Source organism: Phascolarctos cinereus, unplaced genomic scaffold (assembly GCF_003287225.1).
Source record: "Phascolarctos cinereus isolate Bilbo 61053 unplaced genomic scaffold, phaCin_HiC Scaffold_726;HRSCAF=1367, whole genome shotgun sequence".
Taxonomy (NCBI): Eukaryota; Metazoa; Chordata; class Mammalia; order Diprotodontia; family Phascolarctidae; genus Phascolarctos; species Phascolarctos cinereus.
Window position 1 is genome coordinate 366902683 of NW_027556098.1, and position 26217 is coordinate 366928899.

General features: G+C 38.5%; 1 protein-coding gene across 3 annotated transcripts; it reads left to right on the forward strand.

Moving 5' to 3' along the window:
• Positions 1–1117: 1117 nt before the first annotated feature.
• Positions 1118–25871, forward strand: ERMAP (erythroblast membrane associated protein (Scianna blood group)). Of its 3 annotated transcripts, XM_020983413.2 has the most exons (12): positions 1118–1329; positions 10689–10778; positions 10995–11333; positions 12348–12623; positions 13787–13903; positions 14295–14327; positions 19578–19610; positions 20981–21001; positions 21741–21761; positions 21864–21890; positions 22000–22026; positions 22507–25871. In XM_020983413.2, exons 2-12 carry the CDS (start codon positions 10700–10702, stop codon positions 23238–23240), a joined length of 1707 nt encoding a protein of 568 aa, XP_020839072.1. In that variant the 5' UTR covers positions 1118–1329; positions 10689–10699; the 3' UTR covers positions 23241–25871. The 3 variants fall into 3 exon arrangements, with proteins under 3 accessions (XP_020839072.1, XP_020839073.1, XP_020839074.1); XM_020983414.2 differs by lacking the exon at positions 20981–21001; XM_020983415.2 differs by lacking the exon at positions 12348–12623 and having other exon boundaries at positions 1119–1329.
• Positions 25872–26217: the final 346 nt, after the last annotated feature.

Consider the following 26217-nt stretch of genomic DNA (forward strand, 5'->3'; position numbering starts at 1 on the left):
AAGTCAACAGGCATTTATTAAGCATCTACTAAGCCAGGCTTTGTGCTGAGTGCTAGGGATACAAACAAATGCAAAAAACCAGCCCTTACTCTTGAGGAGCTCATAGTCTAATGGGGGAGACAACGTGCAAACAGGTATGTAAGAATAAGATATAGACAGGGTAAGGGGCAGCTGGGTGGCGCAGTGGATAGAGCACCGGCCCTGAAGTCAGGAGGACCAGAGTTCAAATCCGGCCTCAGACCAAACATGTGACACTTATTAGCTGTGTGACCCTGACCAAGTCACTTAATCCCAATTGCCTAAAAAATAAAAAAATAAAAAAAAAGATATGGGCAGGATAAGTTGAAGATAATCTCTGAGGGAATGCACTGACATTAAGAAGGACTGGGAAAGGCTTCTTGTAGAAGGTGGGATTTTAGCTGGGACTTGAAGGAAGCCAGGAATGCCAGAAGGCAGAGATGAGAAGGGAAAGCATTCTAAAACATAGAGGACATCTAGTGAAAATTCCCAGAGTTGGTAGATGGAGTAGCTTGTCCTTTGTTTGTATGGCTAGTCTTTCCAATTCCACTGCTAATTTTTCAAGGGCAGGAATAACGTCTTATATGCATCTGTACTCCCAGAAGGCTTAGGATGGAGCTGAAGCAAGCAGCAGGACTTTAATAAATGTGGAGAGAGGAAAGGGAAGGATATATTTGGCAGAGCACAAAGGAAAGACCATCACAGGTAGAATGACTAGCTGGTTTGGGAGACTGGGAAGGTGTTTCTCAAGTATGTAAACAGTAAGCAGGTTTGCTTGCAGAGTGCATGAACCAAGGTGTAACTGGAGATGAAGGTCATTTCATTAATAAACTTGGCCTTTGGTGGATGCTGTGGAAGCCAATCGTTAGTTTTAAATTGTCTTGAAAAGTAATTAGGGACTGTTGTAGATGTTGCAGAAGGGGCATGATATAATGGTTAATGAATGTGTGATTAACATTTGAAAATGTGGGAGTATTTGAATTAAGAGGTGAAATTCCCTCCCTTAGAGTTCCTCTGTGGTTCCTCTGTTATATCAGGAGTTTCTTCTTTACTTTGCCCTATTGCTTTATCAGCGACAGACAGACAGGGTGTAGTCTGTTTATTTTATGGGGACAGTTAGAGCTGGAGAATCTCCTGAGCTCCCAGCTTAGGGTCTTATACTCTGGAATAAAAACTACACATTTCCTAGATGCACCTTCTGTTTCCCTGATGCTAGAGCTTTACTTTTGACCTCTGGATGGGCTAAGAAAAAAATTCTCGGCTTAGGGATCCCTGCTACACTACTGTGGAAAAATCTGGATTCAAAGTAAGGTGAGTGCCCCACTTTTCCCTTTCCCATTGGTTCTGAGATGTCTTTTTTCTTTATTCTCCAACTTGGTTCCAGTCTGGGATAATTAATTCCCAGAATCCTTGGTCTTGAAAAAGAAATCATCACTCTTCATTCTAGTTTCAAGGGGGAGAGGAGATACCTCTACCTTTTGCATTCGATGGTCATCTGACATGGCCTGACAGAGGATATTCCTTTTACCAAGTCTCATTAAAAGCAAGCATTCTTTTCTTAAAATTAAGTTGGTCCTGGGAAATGTGGAGTGTGTGGTAGTTGTACCCATGTAGCGCAAAAGGGAACAGCTGAGAGTATAGACTAATATGAAATGCTCAAAGGCTCTTAATGCAGTTCTCATGGTCTGGATTTGCCTGGCAGGGTGACTGTTGGTACTGAGGTTCAATTTAAAAAGTTATAATGGGAATTTAAATACATTTTTTATTAGTATCTTGTTTTATATCTCCTTCACTCATGAATACATCCATCCCCACTCTATGCTCCTTCTCCTACCCACTCCTGCCTCTAATCCTTCACTACCTGAAAGGAATAGTCTACTGCAATTTTTAATCTGGTTTAGAATTTTTCAAAACTAAGTTACCTGAGAGATTAACTGGGAATCTTGGATCTAACTACCCAGGGACTTTTTGGCAATCCCAGAACTAAAAGAAAGACAGTGGCTGATAGATTGAAGGATTTGGAGGTAGGAGACAAAGAGTGAGGGGGAGAGAAATAGGCTTTTCAGTTTCTTTAATTTAATTAGGCACTACTTTTATAGAAATGAAAATTCTGATCTGATATGTGTATTAGTGAAAAAACATTCATAATAATATGGCATATTTGCCATATTAGAATCAGAATCTTAGAGTTAGAAGGGGTGATGAGGGTCATGTAGTCCATTCCTGAATATGTGAGCAGCAATCACCTGAGGGCATCATGACAAGGGCTCAGGTAGCTTTTTCTTAAAGATCTGGGTGATGGAGAACTCAATATCCCTGAGACAATCCATTCCATTTTTTGACAGCTCTGATTCTTAGGATATTTTTGCTTCAATTGAGGTGATATATGTCTCTTTGTAACTGCTGTCCAATTTCGTAATTCTGTCTTCTCATGTTGAGCAAAATAATCCCTCTTCCAACTGGAAACCCATCATCTACTTCAATTAAATTCAACAAAATTTTTCTAAGTGCCTTCTCTGTGAAAGGCACTCTGTTGGTGATATAAACACAAAAATAAAACTGTTCTTGCCCTCAAGGAGCTTACAATCTACAAGGAGGGCACATATACAGCATGCACAAAAATAAGCATAGTACAAGGAGAATTGAGGGGGAAGAGAGCACTGACAGCTGGGTGGGGTGGGGAGAGCTGAACAGAAGAGACATGCCCTGATATCAGCTCAGAAGGAAAACAAGTATTCTGAGAGGCTGAGGTGAGAAAGGAGTGCATTCTGGGTCTGGGGAACAGCTCATGTGAATGCTGATTTACTCAGAAGAACAGCTTTGGTCCAATTTGTCTGGGACTTAGGGTTTGTGAAGGGGAGTGGTGTGAAATAATGCTTGAATGGTAAGTGGAAGCTAGACTGTAGAGGGCCTTACATGTCAGACTAAGGAATTTTATTTTATCCTACAAACAATAGAGAACCTCTGAAGGATTTTGTGGGGGAGGGGAGGTGTGGAATGGTCAGACTTACAGATTATTTTGACAACTGTGTGAGGGATTGATTAGAGAGAGGAGAGACTAGAAGCAGAGATATCAATTAGGAAGCTAGTGTAATAGTTCAGGTGATGAGGGCTTGAACTGGAGTGGTAGCTCTATGGAGAGAAGGGGAGAGATTCCAGAGATATTATATAGAATCAATTAAATATTGAGGGTGAGGAAAGGGGAAGAGTCAACGATGATTCCAAGATTGTGAACCTGTATTCACAGGTTCTGTCAGACTGAGAGAGTGGTAGTGCCCTTAAAGAAACTGGAATCTCTGGAGGTTTATAGGAGAAGACAATGAGTTCTGGTTTGAATGTGATGAGTGTGAGGACATTCAGGAGAAGGTATCCTGCAGTCAGTGGGTGATGGTGACTGAAGTTCAGCAGTGAATTTAGGTCTCTTTGGATATATAGATTTAGGAGTCATCTCCATAGGGATGATACCTGAACTCATGGCAGCTGATTCAATCTCTAAGCGAATACATGTGGAGAGAGAAGTGGGCTCAGGATAGCCCTGGGGGACACCCACTCCAAGGGGGCAGAAGATGCATGACTATCCAGCAACAGAGATAGAGAAGGAGTGGTTTAATAGGTAAGAAAAGAATCTGGAAAGCACAATGCCATGGAAGACATGAGATGAGAATATCCAAGATGATGGGGTGGCCGAGAATAACAAAAGATGCAAACAGGTCAGGGAGGATAAAGAATGAGAAAACGATATAAGAATTAGAAGCTCTTTGGTAAAGCCATTCCCCATCTGACAAGTTGTCAGTGGAAACCATTCCTGGAAGAATTACAAGCTATTAACAACCGTAACAAGAAGCTAAGACTTAAAGGCAGCCAGGGAAACCAAGAAGCAGAGACGAGGATGGGAGACTTCTATGCATAAGGAACAACTAGTGAAAATGTTCAGAGGAAAGAGTGTCTCGGAACCGCAAGGAGGCCAGTGTCATTGAATCATATGGCATGTACAGAGGAGAGAGCTGTGAGAAGAAGACTGGAAAGGTATGGAGAGGCCACATTACAAAGGGCTTTAAAAGCCAAACAAAAGATTGGATATTTGATCCTGGAGGTAATAATTGGAATTATGCAAATAAAGTGACCAAAATGTCCATATTTTGACCCAGGGATTCCACTGCTAGCCATATACCACATACACTGGCCCCCAGAGACTATCTCCCCTCTCTGAACACTATGCCCTTCTCCAAAGGGAAGTGAAGGGGGGGGGGAGAGAATTTGGAACTGAAAATAACATAAAATTTAACAAATTTCTTTAAAATATAGGGTAGACCTAATAGATTCTGGAGACAGGGAGAGATTGAAGATAAGAGGGGAAACAGAAGAGGGAGAGCCGGACAGACAAACTAATAGAGACACAGAGGAAAGAGTGAAGGGATGATTGGTGGTGCAAGCTCCTAGAAAAGATGGGAGAGGCTGGAATTGAGGGTACAATTAGAGGGGCTGGTTTTGAAAGAAGGGCCATCTTTTCTTCAGAAATAGATGTAAATATGCCCAAAGGGCTATACCTTTTGATCCAGCAATACTACTGCTAGGTCTGTATCCCAAAGACAACCAAAAAAAAAAAGGGTAAAGGATCTATTTGTACAAAAATATTTATAGCAGCTCTTTTTTTGTGGTGGCTAAGAATTGGAAATCAAAGGGATGTCCATCAACTGGGGAATGGCTAAACAAGCTGAGGTATATGATCATAATGGAATATTATTGTGCTATAAGAAATGACAAGCAGGATGATTTCAGAAAAGCCTGGAAAGACTTGCATGAACTGATACATAGTAAAGTGAACAGAACCAGGAGAACATTGTACACAGTAACAGCAATATTATTCAATGAATAACTGTGAATGACTTAGCTATTCTTAGCAATACAATAATCTAAGACAATCCCAAAGAACTAATGATGAAGCATACTATCTGCTCCATATAAAGAACTGATATTGATTGAATACAGACTGAAGTAAGCTATTTTTCACTTTCTTTCATTTTTCTTGTATAAGTCTTCTTGTACAAAATGACCAATATGGAAATGTTCTACGTAATTGCACACATATAACCTACATCTGATCGCTTACTGTCTCAGGGAGGGGTGAAGACAGAGAGGGAGGGAGAGATAGAATTTGGAACACAAATTTTAAATAAAAATGTTAAAAAAGAGAAAAAAAAAGAAATAAGAGTAACGAAGGAGAGGATGGGTGAAGATGTCTATGGGTTTGAAGGCATAGAATGGTAGAGAAAGAGGACTCATTAAATATTTTCTTAGAAAAATAGGAATTGAGAGCATTTCCTGAGAGGATGGTGTAGTGGAAGAGGACTGGAGCAGAAAAGAAGTTTAGAATAGCCGTGGAGGGGAATGAGATAGACATTTATTGCTGACGGGCATTCACTCTCCACTGTATGCATTCTTTCCTATCTTTTCCTTCCTCCCCTTTTCTGATATCCCCTTTCACTTTCCTCATCTGCTTTTCCCCTGAATATCTTGAACCTGTCAGTGACAATTGTGAGCACTAATAAGCATAGTCAGGCTCCTTTGGGGGATGCCCACAACTAAATAGGTTGCATATGCCTACCCCAGGTATTATTTATAAATCTAGTTTTTATAAAGTAAGTTATTTGTTAATAAAGAGTTGGTAACTATGTTAAATGATGTGGTGTCCCTTGTGAAATTTAAGGTCATTTTTCATGGACTATTCTATATTGTCTGTTCTTTAATGATGCTACTTAATTAATACTTCTTAGGTTCTGATTAGAACAGGTTGTAATCTCATAGATAAAAAGTAATCTAATTCAACCTATACCTTTTGGAAATCCCTTCCATAGCATAATTGGTAAGCAGTCATTAAGCCTCTGCTTAAAGATGTCTAGTAAGAGCTAGTTCAATACCTCCTGAGGCCTTCCATTATGCTTTTGAATCACTCTAATTTCGGAGAAGTTTCTAATTACATGGAACAAAAATCTTCCCCTCTACAACTCCTATCCATTGTTCCCTACAGAGATGTATGAGGTAATTGAGCCAAAGTAAAATTAAATATGTTGATTTATACAATAAACTTCATAGCTTTTTACACTAAAAAAAACCTCTTACTATGTACTATGTTTCCCTTTTGCTGGAGTCACTTATTTTACATGATTTTGCATTGAGTTAAGATTTTGACATATATTCTTTAATTCATCATGAAACCACACTTTTGCCACATTGGTTATTAAGTGTACTTTTGACAAACAGTTTATTTTTCTAGTCTTGATTATAGCCCATTGGTGTTCATTGGGATTTAAATCAAATTAATTTTCTGGCTATTGAGACATATTTAACTCCATGTCTTGGATATATTTTTTAACCTTTCATGATGTATGGCATGGTGTAAGATCATGTTGCAATGTTTCATCTTTATTTGGGAATTTCTGTAGCGGTGAAATAATTCTGCTATAGTACAGCAATATATTTATTAGAGTTCATCATTCCCTCAATATTGGGAACAAGACTTGTAGGCCCACTGGGAATAAAAAATTTAAAAAAAAAATTCCCCCAAACATTTTTTTTTTGCTGGATATTTTACAGTCTGATAAAGATACTCAGATCTCATAGGCTCACGTAGACTTATAGCAACGGTTTTGGTATAGCTTTGAATGAAAAAGTGAGTTTTTAGCAGTAAAAATTACCCTTTTTCAATCTTCAGTACTCCAGGTTTTGTGTTGTCTTGCCTAGGACTAGTGTTTTTTCATCAGAACAAGGGTTAGCTGCTTTTTTAAAAAAAATTAGTCTTCTTAGTGCTCTTCCAACTTTAAGAAGTCTATGCTGCACTGTAATCAATAATAACACCTCCAGCTGCCAAGTCCCTCAGAAAGTTGTTTTCTGAGGATTATTTGGTTTTTTCGCAAACATGATTGGTCAGTTCTTGGCATTGTGTTTTTATTTTCAACCACTTTGTGCTTTGGTATAACTGATCTTGTTTCATTATGTGAACCTTAACTTGATTGACTTTCTTAACACCAAGAGCCACTGCAATATTTCTAATAGTCATTGAAGTGTGATTTTTAAGAAATACAAGTTTTCCTTGGAGTAATATCCATTATTAAAAACCACAGAATAAAAAAACACAACAAAAGAGAGCACAATGAAACACCTGTATATGGCATGAAATACTTTACTCAACAGATAGAGAATTAAGTAAAGGTGGAGAATCAGCTCAATCCAATTTTATCGAGTTGGTCAGATTTTCTGAGTCAGCCTAATATTAGTAGAAGCAAACACACATAAACATTGCTGTCATGAAATGAAGCTACATATATAAAAATTATTGCTTGTTCGAGGTAATTCACATACCACTATAGTTCTAGCCTCAGGAGTCAAGTAGAACAGTCCAATTCCTCTTCCACAGACAACAAGCCCTTCAGACACTGGAAGATATCTATCATAGCCCATCTGAGTCTTCTTTTTACAAGGCTAAACATCCTCAGTTCTTTTTCTTTTGAATTATTTAGATGCATTTTATTGATATATTTTGTTTTTACATTGCCTAAATTTCCCTTGTTTCCTCCCTCAACAATCTCCCAGAGAGTCATCCCACATAAATTCTTTCAATGATCTTTACATTGTATGACTTTGAAGCCTTTCCCTATCCCAGTTGCCCTGGGTGCTCAACAGTTTGTCAAGGTTTTTTCTATAATGTATCAGGCAGAACTGAAAATGGTCATCTATGAGGGCCAAATACAGCCCCACTGTCACTGCCTTTGTGCTGAACACCACACTTTTCCTGTAACATTTCATCAGCTTATTTGGTTTCCAAATTGCACTGCAGATGATGATGAGGATGATGCATTTATGCACAGCTTACTAGAGTTTGCAGAGCTCCACATTCTTCTCTCATTTGATTCTTTCAACAATCCTGATACATGTGCAATAGATATTGTTATCCCTATTTTGCAATGAGGAGACCAAGCTTCAGATTCATAGATCATAGACTCAGAGTTGTAAAGGACCTCAAAGCTATAAGGATGTGGGAAGCAATGTCCTAGCCACTGTCCCATACAAATTGGACTAGTTTTTCCTTTAAAGATACTGGGATCAGGTTTAAGACTTGGCTGACTCAGAAAACTAAAGGTTTAGGCAATTGAAATCACTTCTTTTTTAAAAAAAATTTATTAATTTATTTTGATTTATCAAAAATCACTTCCAAAGCTTTTGAGTTTAAAATTTTTCTCCCCCTTCCTCCCCACTGCCCTCCCCAAGATGGTGCACAATCTGCTATAGGCTATACATTTACATTCCTACTAAACATATTTTCACATTAGTGATGTTGTAAATAAAAATTAAAACCAATAGGAGGAACCATCAGAAAGAGGAAACAAAACTTAACAGAGGAGAAAAAAATACCAATTCAACTTCCATAGTTCTTTCTTTGGATGTGAATAGCATTTTCCATCATGGGCCTCTGGAGATGTCTTAGATCCTTATATTTCTGGGAAGGGTTAAATTTATCAATATTAGTCATCTCACAACGTGGCTGTTATTGTGTACAACATTATCTTGGTTCTGCTCACTTCACTCAGCATCAGACCATACAAGTCTTTCCAGGTTTTTCTGAAGTCAGCCTGTTCATCATTCCTTATAGCACAATAGTATTCCATTACATTCATATACCATGACTTGCTCAGCCATTCCCCAATTGATGGTCATCCTCTCAATTTCCAATTCTTTGCCACCACAAAAAGAGCTGCTATGAATATTTTTGTGCATGTGGGTCCTTTTCCCATTTGTATGATCTCTTTGGAATATAGTCCTAGAAGTGCTATTGCTGGGTCAAAGAGTATGTACATTTTTATAGCCCTTTGGGCATAGTTCCAAATTACTCTCCAAAATGGTTGGATCATTCACAACTCTACCAACAATGCATTAGTGTTCCAATTTTCCCACATCTTCTCCAACATTTATCATTTTCCTGTTTTGTCACATTGGCCAATCTGGTAGGTGTGATGTGGTACCTCAGAGTTGTTTTGATTTGCATTTCTCTAATCAATAATGATTTAGAGCATTATTTCATATGACTATAGATGATTTTAATTTCTTCATCTGAGAACTGTCTGTTCAAATCCTTTGACCATTTATCAATTGGGGAATGGCTTATATTCTTATAAATCTGACTTAATTCTCTATACATTTTAGAAATGAGGCCCTTATCAGAGAGACTGGTTGTAAAAATTCTTTCCCAATTTTCTACTTTCCTTCTAATCTTAGTGAAATCACTTCTTGATTACCTGGGCACTGAGGTGGCACTGTGCGTGGAGTCAGAAAGACCTGAGTTCAAATCTGGCCTCGGACACTTACTAGCTGTCATTTGAGCATGTCATTTGATTTCTGTGTAATAACAGCATCTACCTCACAGGGTTGTGAGACTCAAATGAGATTAATGATTGTAAAGCATTTGGTATATTCCCTGCCACATAGTAAGTGCTATGTAAATAGTAGCTATTATTATTACTTGTGCAAATGTTGTTCTGTTTGAAAAAAGGGGGGCAAGATAATGGAATCTGCAAACCGTATGCTAGTGAGCTTAGTGTCATCTCCTGGTAAGATTCTAAAACATAATGTTAAAGGGGTGCTTAGTGAAATTTTAGAAATTGAAGCAGTTATTACATAAAGTCAGAATAATATCATAGAGGATAGGTCATGCCAAACTGACCTCATTTCTTTCTTTTTCTTTTCTATTTCCTTTCCTTTTTTTTTTTTGACAAAAGATCCCTTCCAACACTTAAGATTTTATGATTTGGACCTTGGGCCCTGATGGGTTTTAGTGGAAGGATAGGACTAGGAGTATTTTTACAAAGGAATTGAACCTTAAGTTTATAGTATAGAGAACTACAACTGCCTAGTTGCTAACTGAGACAAAGTGAATAGGTAAATAGAGCAAAGTTGCTTGCTCATGTACTTAAAAGTGATATTTAATGTTATATAGGTCCCTTGCACTAAAGTTCAGTGGGGCTCAGAATATGTACTATCTCACTACCTTTTGAGCTATACATGGATTGTCAAATAAATTGATATCAATTGCTTATACCATAAAATATTCAAGTTATTCTACAGGTCATAGAAGCATGGGAGAGCTAATCTGTTCCTGTGACATATTTGACAGAGTGAAGGACTGTGCTACACAACTGAGTTATCTTGATTATAACTACCACATATGATCCAACGAACTTTCGGTCTTTCTATGTCCTCTCTAGCAATTGCTGAAACGAGATTCTTGTGAGACTGTTTTGTTGGTATTTTTTATCATGAGGTCATTTCCTTTAAAAGTAGCAAAAAATATCCTTGTTACTTCATTTCCCCTTCTGAACACTCTTATTAAAATGTATTTTTCTTGCCTTCACTGCTACTATTTTTATTTTTTCTTATGTAGTAGTAGCCGACTTGTATATTGTTTGATTCTGTTTTTTTTTTCACTCAGCATAAGTGTGTGTATTTTCAAAGACTGGCTCAGAACACTCATACTTGAAGGAGGGCCAGTATTGTTACCTTTTATTTTTGTGGTCAGTATATAGTTTTAGTTTCCATTCTTCTAGGCTCTTCCTTATGTCACCTCTTCTTTTCATTTGTCTCTCTGATCCAACATGTTCTCTTGTTTGTCCCTTTCTTAGCTCTGGTGGAAATGGCAAGTTGCACCAGTTTCCCTCTCTCTAGCTGCCTCATTGCCCTTCTCTCCCTCCAGCTGCCCACAGAGGGATCAGGTAAGTGTTTCTGCCTGTCTTCTACTGCCCAGGGCATCTAGTGATCTAAAGATTAAGGAACCATCTTTCCCTTTCCTTTTCCTGGGCAGTCTTTCTCCATTCCCTTCCCCAGTTTACCTCCTTCTTTATCCCATCCCCAGTCTGTATCATTCTTGTGCCTTTGCTAATTTGTGTCTTTCATACTCACGTACACTGTTTCTCCGGGTCATGGCACAGGAAAGATTGACAAAAGGAACTTGGTCATGCTGGGGACAAAAGCTGAGCTGCGCTGTCCTGTATCCATCTGGATGGTCCCTCAGTCTGTAGAGGTGAAATGGCTACGGACCCAAAAGTCTCAGGCTTCCCAGGTTGTTCATGCACATCGAAATGGGCAAGATTTATATGGAGAGCAGATGCCACAATACAGAGGGAGAACGGCCTTGGTGAAAGACATCCAGGAAGACAATTTTATTCTGGAGATTTATAACGTCCGACTCGAAGACCAAGGTCAATACTATTGTCAGATCCAGGCTGGCTCTCTGAGCAAAAACGCTTCTGTGAAACTGGAGGTTGCAGGTTAGAATGGGGTATGCGGGAGTGCAGGATGATACATATTAGGACCTGTCATTATTGTGAATTTCCTTTTATCTTCAAAAATATTTTCCAGTGATTACCTGTCTTGTTTATGGTAAAGGTTTATTGAAACCCCACCAAATACTCACTTCAGTGGAAGTAGCAACTGTTTCTGGGTGTGAGTTGGGGTGGGGGTAAGAGGAGAGCATATTTTGCTATTACTGTTACATCTTAAAGACTTGCTGGAGACTCAGAGTTTAAATGACTTTCCCAGAGTAATGGCTGAAGTAGAGAATTAGATTGTAGTAGATGCACATTGGACTTGGGAAGACCTGGATTCAAATCTCAGCCCAGGTACTAGCTGTGTGACCTTGGGCAAGTCACCATTCTGATCTTCAGATTTCTCATTGGTAAAATGAGGGGGGGTTGGACTAGATTGGCCTCTGAGCTTCCTTCCAGCTCTAAATCTATGATTCTATGATTATTAATGGTCACCTAGTGTAAGAAATGGGATTTGAATCCAGGTCTTCCTAATCCCAAGTCCTGGACTATCCAATATACTGCTTCACCTCTCTTATGATCACTGGCCTTTTATAGAAGTCCTTTTGGGTAGTGATCAGCACTATAATAAGTGCAGCGGAATCTTGTAAAAATACCATTTTGCCACACAGCTTGGCCCCAGATCCCTGCCTCTCAGGACTCTGGCTAAGCTAGGAATGCAACCATCTGTAGGTCATCTTGCATCATCCCCTTAATTGGACAATCTTAAAAGTTCAGAATTCCTAGTGGAAACAAAGGTTGAACTGGTATGTTATACAGCATGGACAAGGTCTGTGAGCCCAGATGCTGCCTTAGACTACATGGAAGACTATAAAAAGGAGTGTCACAATTCCTGCTGGCTGTCAAAGGAATGTATATATGGTGATGGTGGTAGCAGGGGCAGAAAGGCAGTGTTTTGGGTAAGGAAGAAAATGGAGGGAGATGCATTGCTGGTTCAAGTAGATCTTTCTTTGCCAGCGCTGGGCTTGGATCCTTATATTCATATGAAAAGCTATGAACCTGGACAGATTCAGCTGGTGTGCAGATCCCTGGGATGGTTCCCAAAGCCTCAGATTCAATGGAGAGATACTCATGGGGAGATACTTCCATCAGAGATCCAATACCTGGATAAGGAGGGGCTATTCCAAATGGTGGCTTCTATTACTGTGAGAGACCGATCTCCAGGGAACATGACCTGCTCTATTTGGAATGCTGCTCTTGGTAAAGAGAAGGGAACAACTCTATTCATAGCAGGTAAACCTTTGGTCAAATGAGATAGTTTTTGTAAAGCACTTTGCAAGTCTTGAAGCACTTTGTAAATATCAGCTATGATGATTATCATTACATATTCTTATCAAGTAGGGACCTGAGAACTTGCTTGGATCAGAAGGGATTCTTAATGAGGCATGTGTCTCCAAAGAAAACCCAGGACTCTAACATGGGGCTGGGTAACATGGGCCTGATCCATGATTTGAGTGCCATTAAGAAGCACTGAAAGCAATAGTTAAAGGTACTTGACTACCCTGGCCAGGTGCAAGTTTTCTTTATCTTCATTGCTTTTTCTGTTTCCCCTTCTCCTGTTTTCTAATTTTCTCTTTTCCTTTCCCTCTCTTCCATTCTTTCCTTGCCTAAATCTTTGGCCAATGGCACAGACAGATGCTGCTTAATCCAATTTATGGTCCTCAAGACCAAAAAGAGGATGCGACCCACACTGGAAGAGCAAGAGCTCATTGGAGATGATTTTGTGGGGAGGAAGAAAGTATAGTTCTCATGAGAAGATATTGATTCTTTGACTGAGGAGCTCTCTTCCATTTTTCAGAAGGTCTTTGGGTCTATAGAATTGTAGGACGAGAAGGGCATTTGAGAAGTCATTTAGTATATCTTACTGACTGAAGGTAAGACTACCGAAGCCATCTCAGATGGATGAGACTATCTTGTTTCTAAAATACTTTAGGGTAGGGGTTTTAAACTTTTTATATGTCATAGACCCCTGTGGTAGTCTGGTGAAGACTAGGGACTCCTCATAATAATGTTTCTGAACGCATAAAACAAAATATAAAAGATTACAAAGGAAACAAATTATATTGAAATCCAATTTTCAAAATATTAAAGAAAAATCTCTGCTTCAGTGAAAGAGATTTCACTAAATGTTGGGCCATTCAACATTTTGGTCCCTGAGAATAAACAGACCCTTTTAGCAGTTAGGCAGAGCTCATTCTCCAGAAGGAATTGAGACAGAACAAGAGAAAACCAGAGTTTCTGTCACGTCCACGGACAGATAGTGTCTAAACAGCTTGCTAGTGCTTTGTAAACCTTAAAGCCTGATGTTCTTATGAGTAACCATTAGAATTATCACTATTGTGATTTATTATTATTTCCCTTTTCTCTCCTCATGACACTGGGGGTTTCTGTTTCAGCTTTCCCCCCCTTGCATGTCATCCCCTCAACAGTGGGTCTGGCTGTGATTCTGCCTATCTTGGGACTCTTCATTGCATTGGGTATTTATATCATATGGAAGCAACGCAGATCTAGAGGTAATGTGATAAAATATGTGGGTGGGAGAGCTAATTGGTGGGTTGTGGAGTGAGAGTCTTCCTGGAAAGACCAGCAGAAAGGAAGCAAATCTAAAAAGGAACACTCATAGTCAAAGGGATGGGGACTTTGAGGGGGAAATGGAAGGCTAAGGTGGAAATTGACATGAGGTCTGGAGTCATGCCCTCGGGCTATTGTAATGGGAATATGAAACTGAAATAATCCTTGAGATTAATTGTAGAAGCTTATTCTGTGCATTTATTAAGAATATTATTCTCTTCCTCCCCTCATTTTTCAATCTCCTAACTGATTTAGGAGTCTAGTCCTTTCAATTAGACAAAGAAATGTCATATAAAGTATCAATCTCATTTGTCTCTTCTTTCTTTCCTCTAGAGAAGCTTCTTTACCAACAAGTGGTAGAGATAGGTAAGTATCATGGGTCAGGAGCAGTAACTGGTGACCAGTCACTGCTACTTCTCCTAATTATGAGTGATAAAAACAAGATGGCTAGTTGTTGGGTACATTCTTTCACTACCCTTGTCTGGCTTCTAATAAAGCCAAACTCTAAACCTTCCTGAATTTCTTATTCCTCTGTGTTTCACTCTTGTAATTAGTGATTCTGGGTGAATGTAATTCTTAATTAATTTGAATAAGAAGCAGATCTTCTGGTAATAGACAGAACCATAGCAAATTAATCTCACTTGTTTCTGTTTTTTAGGAGTGTTCTCTGACTTTCTGCACACACGTGCTCAAATCTCTCTTTGTTCTTACATTCTGTTTTTTATAACTATGAATTCTTGTAACCGAATTTCTGGAACTGCTCTTATTTCAAGAAATGATGATGATAATATTTATGCTGATACTTCAAAGAACTGTAGTTATCGTCTGGGCAGGTGTTCCATTCTCTGATCCAAATCGCATGATCTGATAGATGGTCTTCAAGAGCTGCTACAGCAAAAACTAAAACCAAAAACAAACAAACAAAAATCACCCTCCAGCCAACCTGATAATGAGCCTCACTGAACTTAGGTCACACTGGTTCTCATGGAAGAGATTTATAGTGCATCACTAAGAACATACTCAGAACTTCAGGTCCTTGGTAGGACCTGCCAGTGCTTGCACTGCTCTGCTATAGCCTTTGGGAGCCCAGGGTCACCTCTGTGATATGATGAGGTGCTGGCATAGGACTTTTGATAAATTCAGTCATAAAATGGGAGAGAATAGCTGAATGGATTAGAAAACATAATCCAATAATATGTTACTTACAAGAAACACACTTGAAACATAAGGAGTGAAAATAAGGGACCAGAGCAAAATCTATTATGTTTCAGCTGACTAAAAAAAAATCAATAATAACAATTAAGATTTCAGGTAAGACTACGATAAGTATAAACAGGATAAAAAAGAGATAAGCAGAGAAATTAAGTTATCCTTAAATGTACCCTAGATAATGAATCAATAACAGTATTTAAAAATATGCACCAAATGGCTTAGCACCTAAATACTTAAAGAAAAAGTTAATCAAATTGGAGAGAGAAATTGATAGTAAAATTGTAATAGTAAGGCACCTAGACAAATCTAACCAAAAGATAATCAAGAAAGAAACTAAGTGCTCATTAGAACTTTGGAGAAATTAGAAATGATCAGTCCATGGTGAGTACCAAATGAGAATAGAAAAAAATTTACATACTTCTCAGCTTTATATATCACCTTTACAAAAACTGACCATGTATTGGGGAATAAAGACCTCATAAAAATGTAGAAAAGGAGAAATTATAAACATAACAACTACTGATTACAATGCGATAAAAAATATTTTTATTGAAGGGCCCTTGAAAGAGTTAAAAAGTAATTAGAAACTAAACATACTTTAAATTACTGTTGGTCAAAGAGTAAAATATGGAAAGAATAAAAAATCTCATTTAAAAACTTGCAATAATGAGATAATATAACAAAATTTGGGGATGAAGCTAAAGCAATTCTGAGGGGAAGGTTTATATCTCTAAATGCTTTCATCAATTAAAAGAGAAAAAACCAATCAGTTAATTATTAGTGCAACTAAAAACCCTTTAACAACAACAAATGAGAAAACTCCAACTAAGCAACAAAGTAGAAATTCCAAAAATTAATAAGTGATTAATAAAATCAAAAGCCAAAAACTATTGAACCAATAAACAAACCTCAGAACTGTTTTTTTTTAAAAAAAATTAATAAAGTAGGTAAACAAATAGTATTATTTTCAGGAGAGGAAAATCAAAGTGTTCATATCAAAGGTGAAAAAGGAGAATTCACAAAATCTAAGCAGAACTAAAAGAATTTATCATAAACTATTTTGCTAACAAAATTGATAATTAAATGGATGAATACTTACAAAAATATGAAGCTTAACAAAAGATGAAATAGACTAAATAACTCAATATCAGATAAATAAATTGGACAATACATACACGAACTCCCAAATTGATTTTTTTAAAAATCCAGGACTATGTAGATTTGTAAGTGAATTCTATGAAATTTTCAAATAACATTACTTCCAATATTACACAAACTATTTGCAATAATAGGAAAAGAAGGCACTATCCCAATCTCTTTCTATGATACAAATATGGTCTTGATACCCAGATCAGGGAGATTGAGTAGGACTCTTGTATAATAAAATGATAACAACATATTTGGAAAATTATCATAACAAAACTCTGCAAAATATTAGTGAAACATAGTTCCCATCACCATAAGGCATCTATAGAAAGGTTAACAATTCTTTGACAAAAAAGGAGGAAGAGGATTGATAGACTTTCTTAGAGCACATGATAAACAGGTGAAATGCTTTTGGAACAAAAAGATATTACTTCACCACACAGGTGCATGTCTTCAGATTTATTGTATACAGCCCAAAGCGGTTTACCTCTAGATGATGCTAATCAAACAGCTATGATCCAAGAGTGGAATAGAAAGGTCATGGTTGACATCCTCATGAACTCAGGCTATAAGATGTTGACAAAGAAGTGTCAAACAAATATCTGAGTCATGTGAATTTGTTTGTAGAAATGGGGAGGTTTATGACTGTGATTCTGGGTCAGTTTATTGCCACCAGAAATTTTTAAGGAGCCTAGACATAGTGATCAATGTAGCTTTTGTAGAAAACAGTAGAAACTGTGCAAGACAGCATTTCAGGCTATAAAATTTTAGTAACTACAAAATATCTGGCACGACATGATCTGTTTACTAGAATTACACATTAGAAATGTGGTTTTTTTTTCATAAAATGAGAAATAACAAACATCCATGCTACAATGACAGGACTTAAAATATCCTGGATAATTCAACCAATAAATTGTATCGGAACTACACCATTGTTACAGACCAAAATATTTTGCACAATCACCTGGATGTAATGCTGATCTATAAAAACCAAAGAACATAATTTTAAATAGATTTCACTGTATCTAATATTCATAAATTTCAAGCTATATGGAACAAAATACTTTTGAAATGTGGAAAACTGGCAGAGGAAATCAAAACCATATGGGAACAGGATAAGGTACCTATTGTCCACTCAGCTATAGGAGTTGGAAAGAGGATGCTTTCAGTGAGCCTACAGGAGATTAGCTTACACCTTAATATTTTTATCTAATTACAGAAAGTAGTCACTTTATATCTACATATGTAATAGTACATAGAATATTAAGTAAAAAAAAGAATTATAGTGGGAGATTAATTTGTTCTGGAACCATTTCTATCTAAACCACATCAAAAAGGAAGAGATAATAATATAGTATATAATAATACTATACTATAATATATACTATACATTATATATTACATGCTATATTATAGCATATATTACATATATGTTATAACAATATAATAATAATAGTACTCATTTATATAATTTTTAAAGTTCATATAAAGCAAAAGAAAATTGCTTATAATAGTTCTATGAAGAAAATAGAAAAGAAAATATTCCTTTAATGAGGTTTTGTGAAAGTAATATCCTTTGTCAGATTATGTGCCATTATTTTTAGTTTTGGAAACCTGAAGGTATCTTTCATTCTAAGTGAACTAGTTATTGGAATTTTGAATTTAGAGGGTAGATAAAGCAGGAATTAAATTCATTTTGTATACCTTGACATCTCAAATTCACTAGGTTATTAACTGATGACATCTACTTCCTAGAATCATAGGAATTTAGAGTTGGAAGGGACCAGAAGAAAAAGAATATTGGGTTTGGAATCAGAAGACCTAGGTTCAAATTCTGACTCTATTTAGAACTTTTGTGGTTTTGTTCAAGTCATTTGATGTCCTTGGGCCTCAGTTTCCTTTTCTGTAAAGTGAGGGAGTTGGAGTAGCTGATCTCCAAGGCCTCCTTCAGCTCCAAATCCTCTGATTCTGTAATCCTCTTGAGTGATGTGAGAGTAGAATCGAGGAATCCTTAGGCAAAATAAATAAGTAAATGAATGAATGAATGAATGAATGAATGAATGAATGAATAAATTCTCTGCTCTGATGAAGAAGCAGGGCATAGTGTTAATAAGCAAGAAGAGATCCTGAAGTTGGAAAAGTGTGACCATGCTAGCTAGGTGAATAAATGAAATACGGAAAGAAATGCCAGTAAGAAATGAAATGCAAAAGGAGAATTGGTTTCCAGCAGGTATGGGATTGCTGATGTATAATGGTAACCACCAAAACATAGGACTGGCCATCCTCTTAACCTCCACATCACAAAAAGGGTAGTGTGGTGAAGTAGAAAGACCATGGGACAGGGAACCAAGGGCTCTGGGTTCTAAATGGGCTGGATGGGCTACTAACTCACTGTGTGTCTTTGGGAGAGCTATTTTATTGGACCTCAGTTTCCCCATGCGTAAAATGCTAAGGCTGTACTTGATGATTCCTACTCTTCCTTCTAGATACAACAATCTAGGAATAGAACAGGAAGTTTTCAACTCAGTCTTTTAAGGAATTGTTTCCCCCTGTGGGAATACAACTCTAATGACCGTATTGGCCTGAATAAAAGTCATACTCCTGAAATGAAATCTCTTTGAAAGGAAATAAAAATGAATTGACTCAAATGAAAATAAGTTATACTTTCCCGTGAGTGAAGACTTCCTATATTTTTCATACCCTATGGCACAAAAATGTGAAGTAGGCCACATGTGGAATCACAGTACTATGGAATCTCAGAGTTGGAAGGAATTTCAAGGATGATATACTTCAATCCATACCTGGACAGATTTCCCTCAGCAAGACCCCCAACAAATAGTGATCTGGCCTTTGTTTGAAGACCCCAGATAAGATCGCACTTTCCAATTCCCAAAGCAGACTATTCCATTTCAACAGCTCTCACTCTTAGTAAATTTTTCTTTACATTGCTTTTGGTTTTGGCTTCTGCCAAGTACAGCAAGTCTAACTGTTCCATGTGATAACCATTTAGATACTCAGATTTTACACATGCCAATGGGGAGAGGGAGGAGAGAAAGTGTGGCCTATATTCAAACTAACATAGGATATAGTAGAAATAGAGAAAATAGGGTTTGCTTTACATCAAATCCACTTTAGAATTAATTTGATCAAAATATATAGTTATTCCATAAAACAAGATTAACCCTGTAGTTTACATAGAGATATAAACATCAAAGTGACAGGACCAGATCTCATTTCCTTTTCCTTTCTTTCTAGAAAATCTTCTCTCAGACCATGGCAAAGAGAAAGGTAATCATTTGAGAGAAATGGGACAAGGGAGGGATGAGTAACTTTTCTTTCCCTATAATCAAGGATGTATTTTGTTGCAATGACCATAGATGCTCCATGAATACTAATTGAATGAAATGTTTAGTGCTAAAGAAATTATGAGAAGATTATGGAATTAGGACCAGAGGATAGAGGGATGACCATGATCAGAACTTGGTTTTTGGTTACCAACTTCCCACCTATGTTGGTTTCCCCATCAGTTTCTAAAAAAAGTGTTCTTCCTGATTGCAAAATACTAATTTGTTTAGCATCATCTAATAGAGTGCTGAGCTTTGGGTCAGGAAGATTCCTCTCCTCTCCTTTCCTTCCCTCTCCTCCCCTCCCCTCTACTCATTGCCTATGTGACCACAGGCAAGTCATTTGACTTCTCTGGGCCCAAGTTTCCTTATTAGTAAAAAATGAGGGGGATGAAATAGGAGACCTGAGGTAACTTTCAGTTCCAACTGGTTTATTCATATTAGCTTGCAGTAAACAAAAACCTTTTCAAATCTTTAAAAAAAAAATCATCCTGTACTTGTATAATTAATTTTTTGGGGGGAGCCCCAGTATAGGACTTTTTATTTATCTCTGTTAAGTATTATTAGATTCAGCCTCTTGGGATGTTTTAGAATCTTTATTCTCTAATGGTGCATTAGTTATTCATTCTCTCCAGATTCATTAATCAGAAATGTGATAATCTTGCCATCTATGCTTTTATTTAAAGCATTGCTAAAAATGTCAAACAGAACAGGGCCAAGCACAGAGCCATGTGACACTCCGCCAGAGACTGCTTACCAATGGATAGCAATTCATTAATCACTACTCAGGGTTAAATAATCACTACTGGTTATTTAACTGGTTCTTCATTTAGCTTACTAGACTACCATCCCAGCCACATTTCTCTATCATGATGCTGACATACTCAGCTGTAGACATATTCACATTTTTGTGTAAATGTAGACACACACACACAAACCAATACACATGCACACATATACTCATAAAGGCCAACTAAAATGAAATAGAACAGGAAAAAAGTAAAGATTAGAAGAAATTAGGAAGGCCTCATAGAAAAGGTCATAAAATCAGTGAAATAACTATAGAATAACAGAATTCCAAAATTCTGATCTTTGGGAGATGCTACTTGATAAAGTATTAACAAGAAATTCCCCCAGTCTTTTCAGTATGAAGAAGTTAGGACGAAACATCCCAGGATTCTTTGGGGGGAATGAGGCTAGTGATGTAACAGTCCATTCTGGGATGGGATTCCTGTGTCTGGGAGTCCTGACATTTATATAAGAGAAAAAGTGATGTTACTCACCAATCTTTGCTTGTTTGTTTTTCCCCTCTAGGGAGACTTTATAAAGGACTCAGTAAGTTTTGCCCCTCCCCCGAGAGGCGGCACACTTTATTTTCTTCTGACAAGGCTTCTCAGAAAGTTCACAGGTCTAAGTTTCAGCTCCTCAAGGGTAGAAGGGGGGGGGATTCTGTTTATGGGAATGAAGATTTCCTGGGTTTCAAAGTTCCTTTTTTCCTCTACAACTGTTGTAGACCCCTAGATTGTCAGATCTAGAAAGACCTCAGAGGTTCTCCAGAGTCCTAGGGATTCTCAAACTTTTCTCTATCCTAGTCTGGAGAAGGCTACAACCATCTTCTCAGAATCATATTTTTAAATGCAAAAAACCAAAATGCGTCAGATTACAAAGGAAACCAATTATACTGAAATAAAAGTGTAGTTTTTCCATACAAATTCACAGATCTCCTAAAATCTATCTGGAGGGTCCATGTACTATAGGTTAAAACACCAGATCTAGAAAAACCCACTTTTTTTTACCCTCATAAATGTGAAACTTAGTAATCATTAACTAAGCTGGGTTTACACAACAAAACCCCCTCTTTGGTGCAGTCACTGCATAAGAAGGTCCTATTGAGCTTTTGGCAATTAACTCCCTTAGACAAGGTCTGAGAGTGGATCCCACCTTATGGCAAAGTATGCTAGTTACCTGGCAGTGTATTACTTAGGAGAATTTGGAATGGGAATGCAATTTAGCTGAGCTGGATTCTCTGGAGCAGTAGTACCTAAACTGATTTCTCAAACTTTTTATGTTTTAGAGAAACATCGGGCTGAGCTCAGTAAGTTCTGTTTTTCCTTAATACTGTCAGTTCCAACTTGTCCCCTATGGGGGCTACGTTTCCAGGTATTATTTCCTCATCTTCCTGTTTGATCTGTTACAGAATTGAAAAGAACCGCAGCAGATGCAGGTGAGATACCGTTTCTGATGTCTCTCCCTCATCTCCTCTGGGACTTTCCTGGCATTCTATAGTCCTTCCCTGAAAAGCTAACCACTGTCTTGCTTGTATCCCCTCGCAGGCTGGAGAAGAGCCAGACTGCACCCGGGTAAGTGACACTGATCTGTATAAATGTTCTGGTGCCGATTTTCCTCCCGCCTCTAAACCCCCTCCCTAGTCTGCCCCATTTCTTCAGCTAGAGACAAAGGTAGTGTTTCCTTGAAGAGTAGGGCAGCCTTACGAACAGATGATTCAGAAGATTTCTTCCCTTTCCAGTGTCTTAGCAATAGTCTTTATTTATTTATTCATTCATCCATCTATTTATTTATTTATTTATTTATTTATTTATTTACTTACTTACTTACTTATTTATTTATCTAACTATTTATTTATTTATTTATACATTCATTCATTCATTCATTCATTTATTTATTAATTAGCAATAGTTTTGGCAGAGTCAAAAGTACTATTCCTTTGCTGGGACCAGTTCCACGAGAGAGGGGCCTGGAGATATTTTGCCAGACTTCCCAAAGGTCTCCTGAGCCCTAACCTTGTCCCAGTCTGAATCCTCATTTTGCTCTCTCTGCAGTGGAGGTGACTTTGGATCCAGATACAGCTCACCCCAAACTCCTCCTCTCCGAGGATCTGAGAAGTGTGAGGCTTGGGGACAAACGACAGGATGTTCCTGACAACCCTAAGAGATTCGACTTTGTTGTCAGTGTCCTGGGGTCTCCAAGCATTACGTCTGGCTGCCATTACTGGGAGGTGTGCGTAGGAGAGAAAACCAAGTGGATCCTGGGGGTGTGCAGTGAGTCAGTGAGCAGGAAGGGGAAGATCACAGCATCACCTTCTAATGGACACTGGCTATTGCGTCAGAGTCGGATGAATGAGTATGAAGCTCTCACCTCTCCGCAGACTTTCTTCCGCCTCAAAGAGAGCCCCCGCCGCGTGGGGATTTTCCTGGACTATGAAGCTGGCTTTGTCTCCTTTTACAACGCGACCAACAAATCTCACATCTATACGTTCATCCATGCTTTCTCTGGCCCGCTTCGCCCTTTCTTTGAGCCTTGCCTACACGACGAAGGGAAAAATGTCGCTCCTTTAATCATTTGTTCAGAATCACAGAGCTCTGAGGAATTCATTTACTCTAACCTATCTCGGGAGGCTTCAAAAGGAGACAAAATGACTTCAGGCATTGGTAATGGGAGCATACCCACGAAGGCAGGCCAGGCACCAAATCTTTACGCACTCCAGGACATTATCTCATCCTGGCCCTCTGATGTCACCCCAGCCCTTCACGGGCTCAAGGCCCCATCCTTTTAATGTGTATCTCATTACTGCGCCTCTACCCCCACCCCAGTCCAGTCCCCAACATCCAAGTTTGTCAGTATCTGGATCCTGCTTGTTAACTTTGGGTGTTCTGTATCCTTCCCCTGTGTACTCTGTATATACATCAGTACCTCAAAGATCCATGCTGGTCTCTGTGGAACCCTCTCTCACCATGGCAGGTCACAGCTCCTTTATAACTTAATAACTTAATAGATGGGCTTTGAGTTGTTCTGAGTGAAAGACATCAAGCACCCTGTGGTCAGCCTGGTGGCAAGTCTTTCCAGACTCAGCTAGGCTGGTCTTTGGATGACAGATACAGTCCATCAACAGGACTATATGCAAAGGCTTTTCAGCTTGGCCTTCAAGAGCCCAGTGTCCCCTCCATGCAATGTTGAGGCATTTGAGTATTTTAAGGCAGGATCCTGTATAAAATTGTCTCCACCAATACTTCCTCCTCAGGACTAAAATTCTCCATGTTATCGGTTTCCCTCAACTTCCGACTCTTTAGAAGAAAAGGACTAGAAACTAATTAGATAAAGAGAGGCTGACCTCCTCCTGGGCATTTTAATGATAGGCAGCTTGATGGTATAATAGAGGGAGTACTGGATGTGGAGTCAGGAAGACCTGAGTTTGAATCCTGCCTCAGACTCTTGGTAGCTATGTGACCCTGGGAAAGTAACTTACCCTATCAGCCTCAGTTTCTTTATCCATGAAACGGAGATAAGAAAAGTGCCTACCTCACAAGGGTTGTTATAATGATCAAATGAGGTAACACACACAAGGTGATTTGTAAAAATGTTATTACTATGTTTCTGTGGCAAAGGTAGAAGACCTTTGGGAACCACCTATGGCCATGGCAAAATGTCAGATGGAAACCAAATGGACTAGCCATTGAGAGGTTTAGGTGGAGATATCATGTATACTATGGCTATAGACTTAGACACAAACCGTTTTATAATCAGGGTTACTTCTACCACACCTTGAATCAGGACTTCAACCAGAAAGGAAAAGCTCTCCATCTAGGATTAAATACCTGTTCTTTTCTTAACCTAACCAAGGGCACCTTTCCTTATAGGCCACAATTTCCATAGTTTAGCACAAGAGGTCAATGAGATCAACTTTGTGAAGAAATGGTGAGCATTTGCTTAACCTATCAATTCCTCTTTCATCCCAGTCTACCTCTTTTAGGAGACAAAAAGAGAAATAAATGAACTGTGGCACCTTTCCTGTTTGTCTGGTATTGATGAATACTGGGGACATGGGGTTTTGCCCCATGGTGCTGATATTTGAGAGGGCATGTTTGTTCCCTTGAGGAGTGCTCTTTCTCCCTATGGGGAAACACTTCCTATCTGTGGTGGGCGGTAATCTCTTCTTCCCACCATCCTCATGGCTCACTTCATGGTCCTCTGGTGGTTTATGGCACAACTGCCCTTGGTCTCCACCCCAGGACCCACCTCTTTCCCAGACTCCTCCCTTCTTCTGTCCTGGTGGAAGCAATGGTCACACTCTCCAGGGGATGGGCTGCCTCCTCCTGCTATGACTAAACTTTTAATTTGACTGTCCTCTGGACCACACTATTTCTTCCCACGACTGCATTTGTTCCAAGTTCAATTACCACTAGTTATGGCTCTGCTGTGTGGCATTGTTATTACCTTGGGTGTCCCTCTTTATAATGTGGAGTTATATTTTATGTAATACTGTTTTTTAAAAAAATTAGGTTGAGAAATTTAACAGCTAAAAGACATAGAACCTGATGTATTGAGCTGAGGTAAGGTGACTTGCAACAATTCTAGCTGTCTTATACATGCACAATCTCATTTGAGCCTCACAACAATCTTGTTAGGTGCTATAGATATTCTTATCCCCATTTCACAGATGAGGAAACTGAGGTTCAGAGACTGATTTGCCCAATGTGTTATAGCTACTAAGTATCAACCAGGATTTGATCCTGACTCCAGGTCCAATACTCTAACATCTGTGCTATGTGACTTACGTAGAAGCATGTTTATTCTTGTTAAAATACAAGCATTTGGAGTATAAGAAACACTTTAACTACCCTGTGAAGAAGACTTTTAAACAATGGGATTAACTGAACAGTGGGACCCAGATGTGGATAGTTGAGGAAAAACTGGCAGATACATCAGCTCAGTGTGTGTACTTGAATACAGGACCATCTTGAGGAAAAGCTTGGGGTCGGCAAGAACCCGAAGAGGCAGTCAAGAGTTGTGGCCGCTTTGCAAACTGAGGACAGGATTAATTTGTCTGATCAAGAAGCAGTTTGTAGAAGGTATGAGAGCGGACAAGATCACTGGTCAGGCAACAGACCTTTTAGCAAAGCCTATGTACACATATCAATGACTGAAAATATCAAATACACTGATGCTGGTCAGTGGGCTCACTTTTAAGTGAGGGCAAGCCTGGAGCAAGACTGACTTCATGTGGCTTATGGAGACAGGACCCATTGCTTTGAAGGTCCCATTGAAAATGTGGTATAGACCTCTTCAGGCCATCTGTCTACAAATTTGAAGGGTTCCACAAGCCCTCAAGTTGGTAGATGACCATGTCAGTGTTAAAGCAAAACTCCTTTTGCAATCTTTGAAAATTAAAGTTTGATATTGTTTGGTATCTTGCTTTTTCTCCTTTCTCTTTTTAGATGGATAAGTCAGCTGGGAAGGACTGGGCTGTTTGGGGGTGGGGGTGGGGAGGGCGGGAAATGCATCATAGAATTAATTTGTTTTCTCAGAGCCTGAACTGCCTGTCAGACAAGATTCAATATGCATGCAACTGTTTTATTTCTGTATTCTCAGTGCCAGATTTATTTTGTATTCTCAGTGTGGGATTCACATAAGGTTGTGAACTATAATTCACTAAGGTGTTTATTTCTCTCTCACACACATACTCACTTTCCCCACATTCTTTCCTGATCTGGTAAAGCTTCCCCAACACTGGTACAAAAAAAAGGCTGACGATC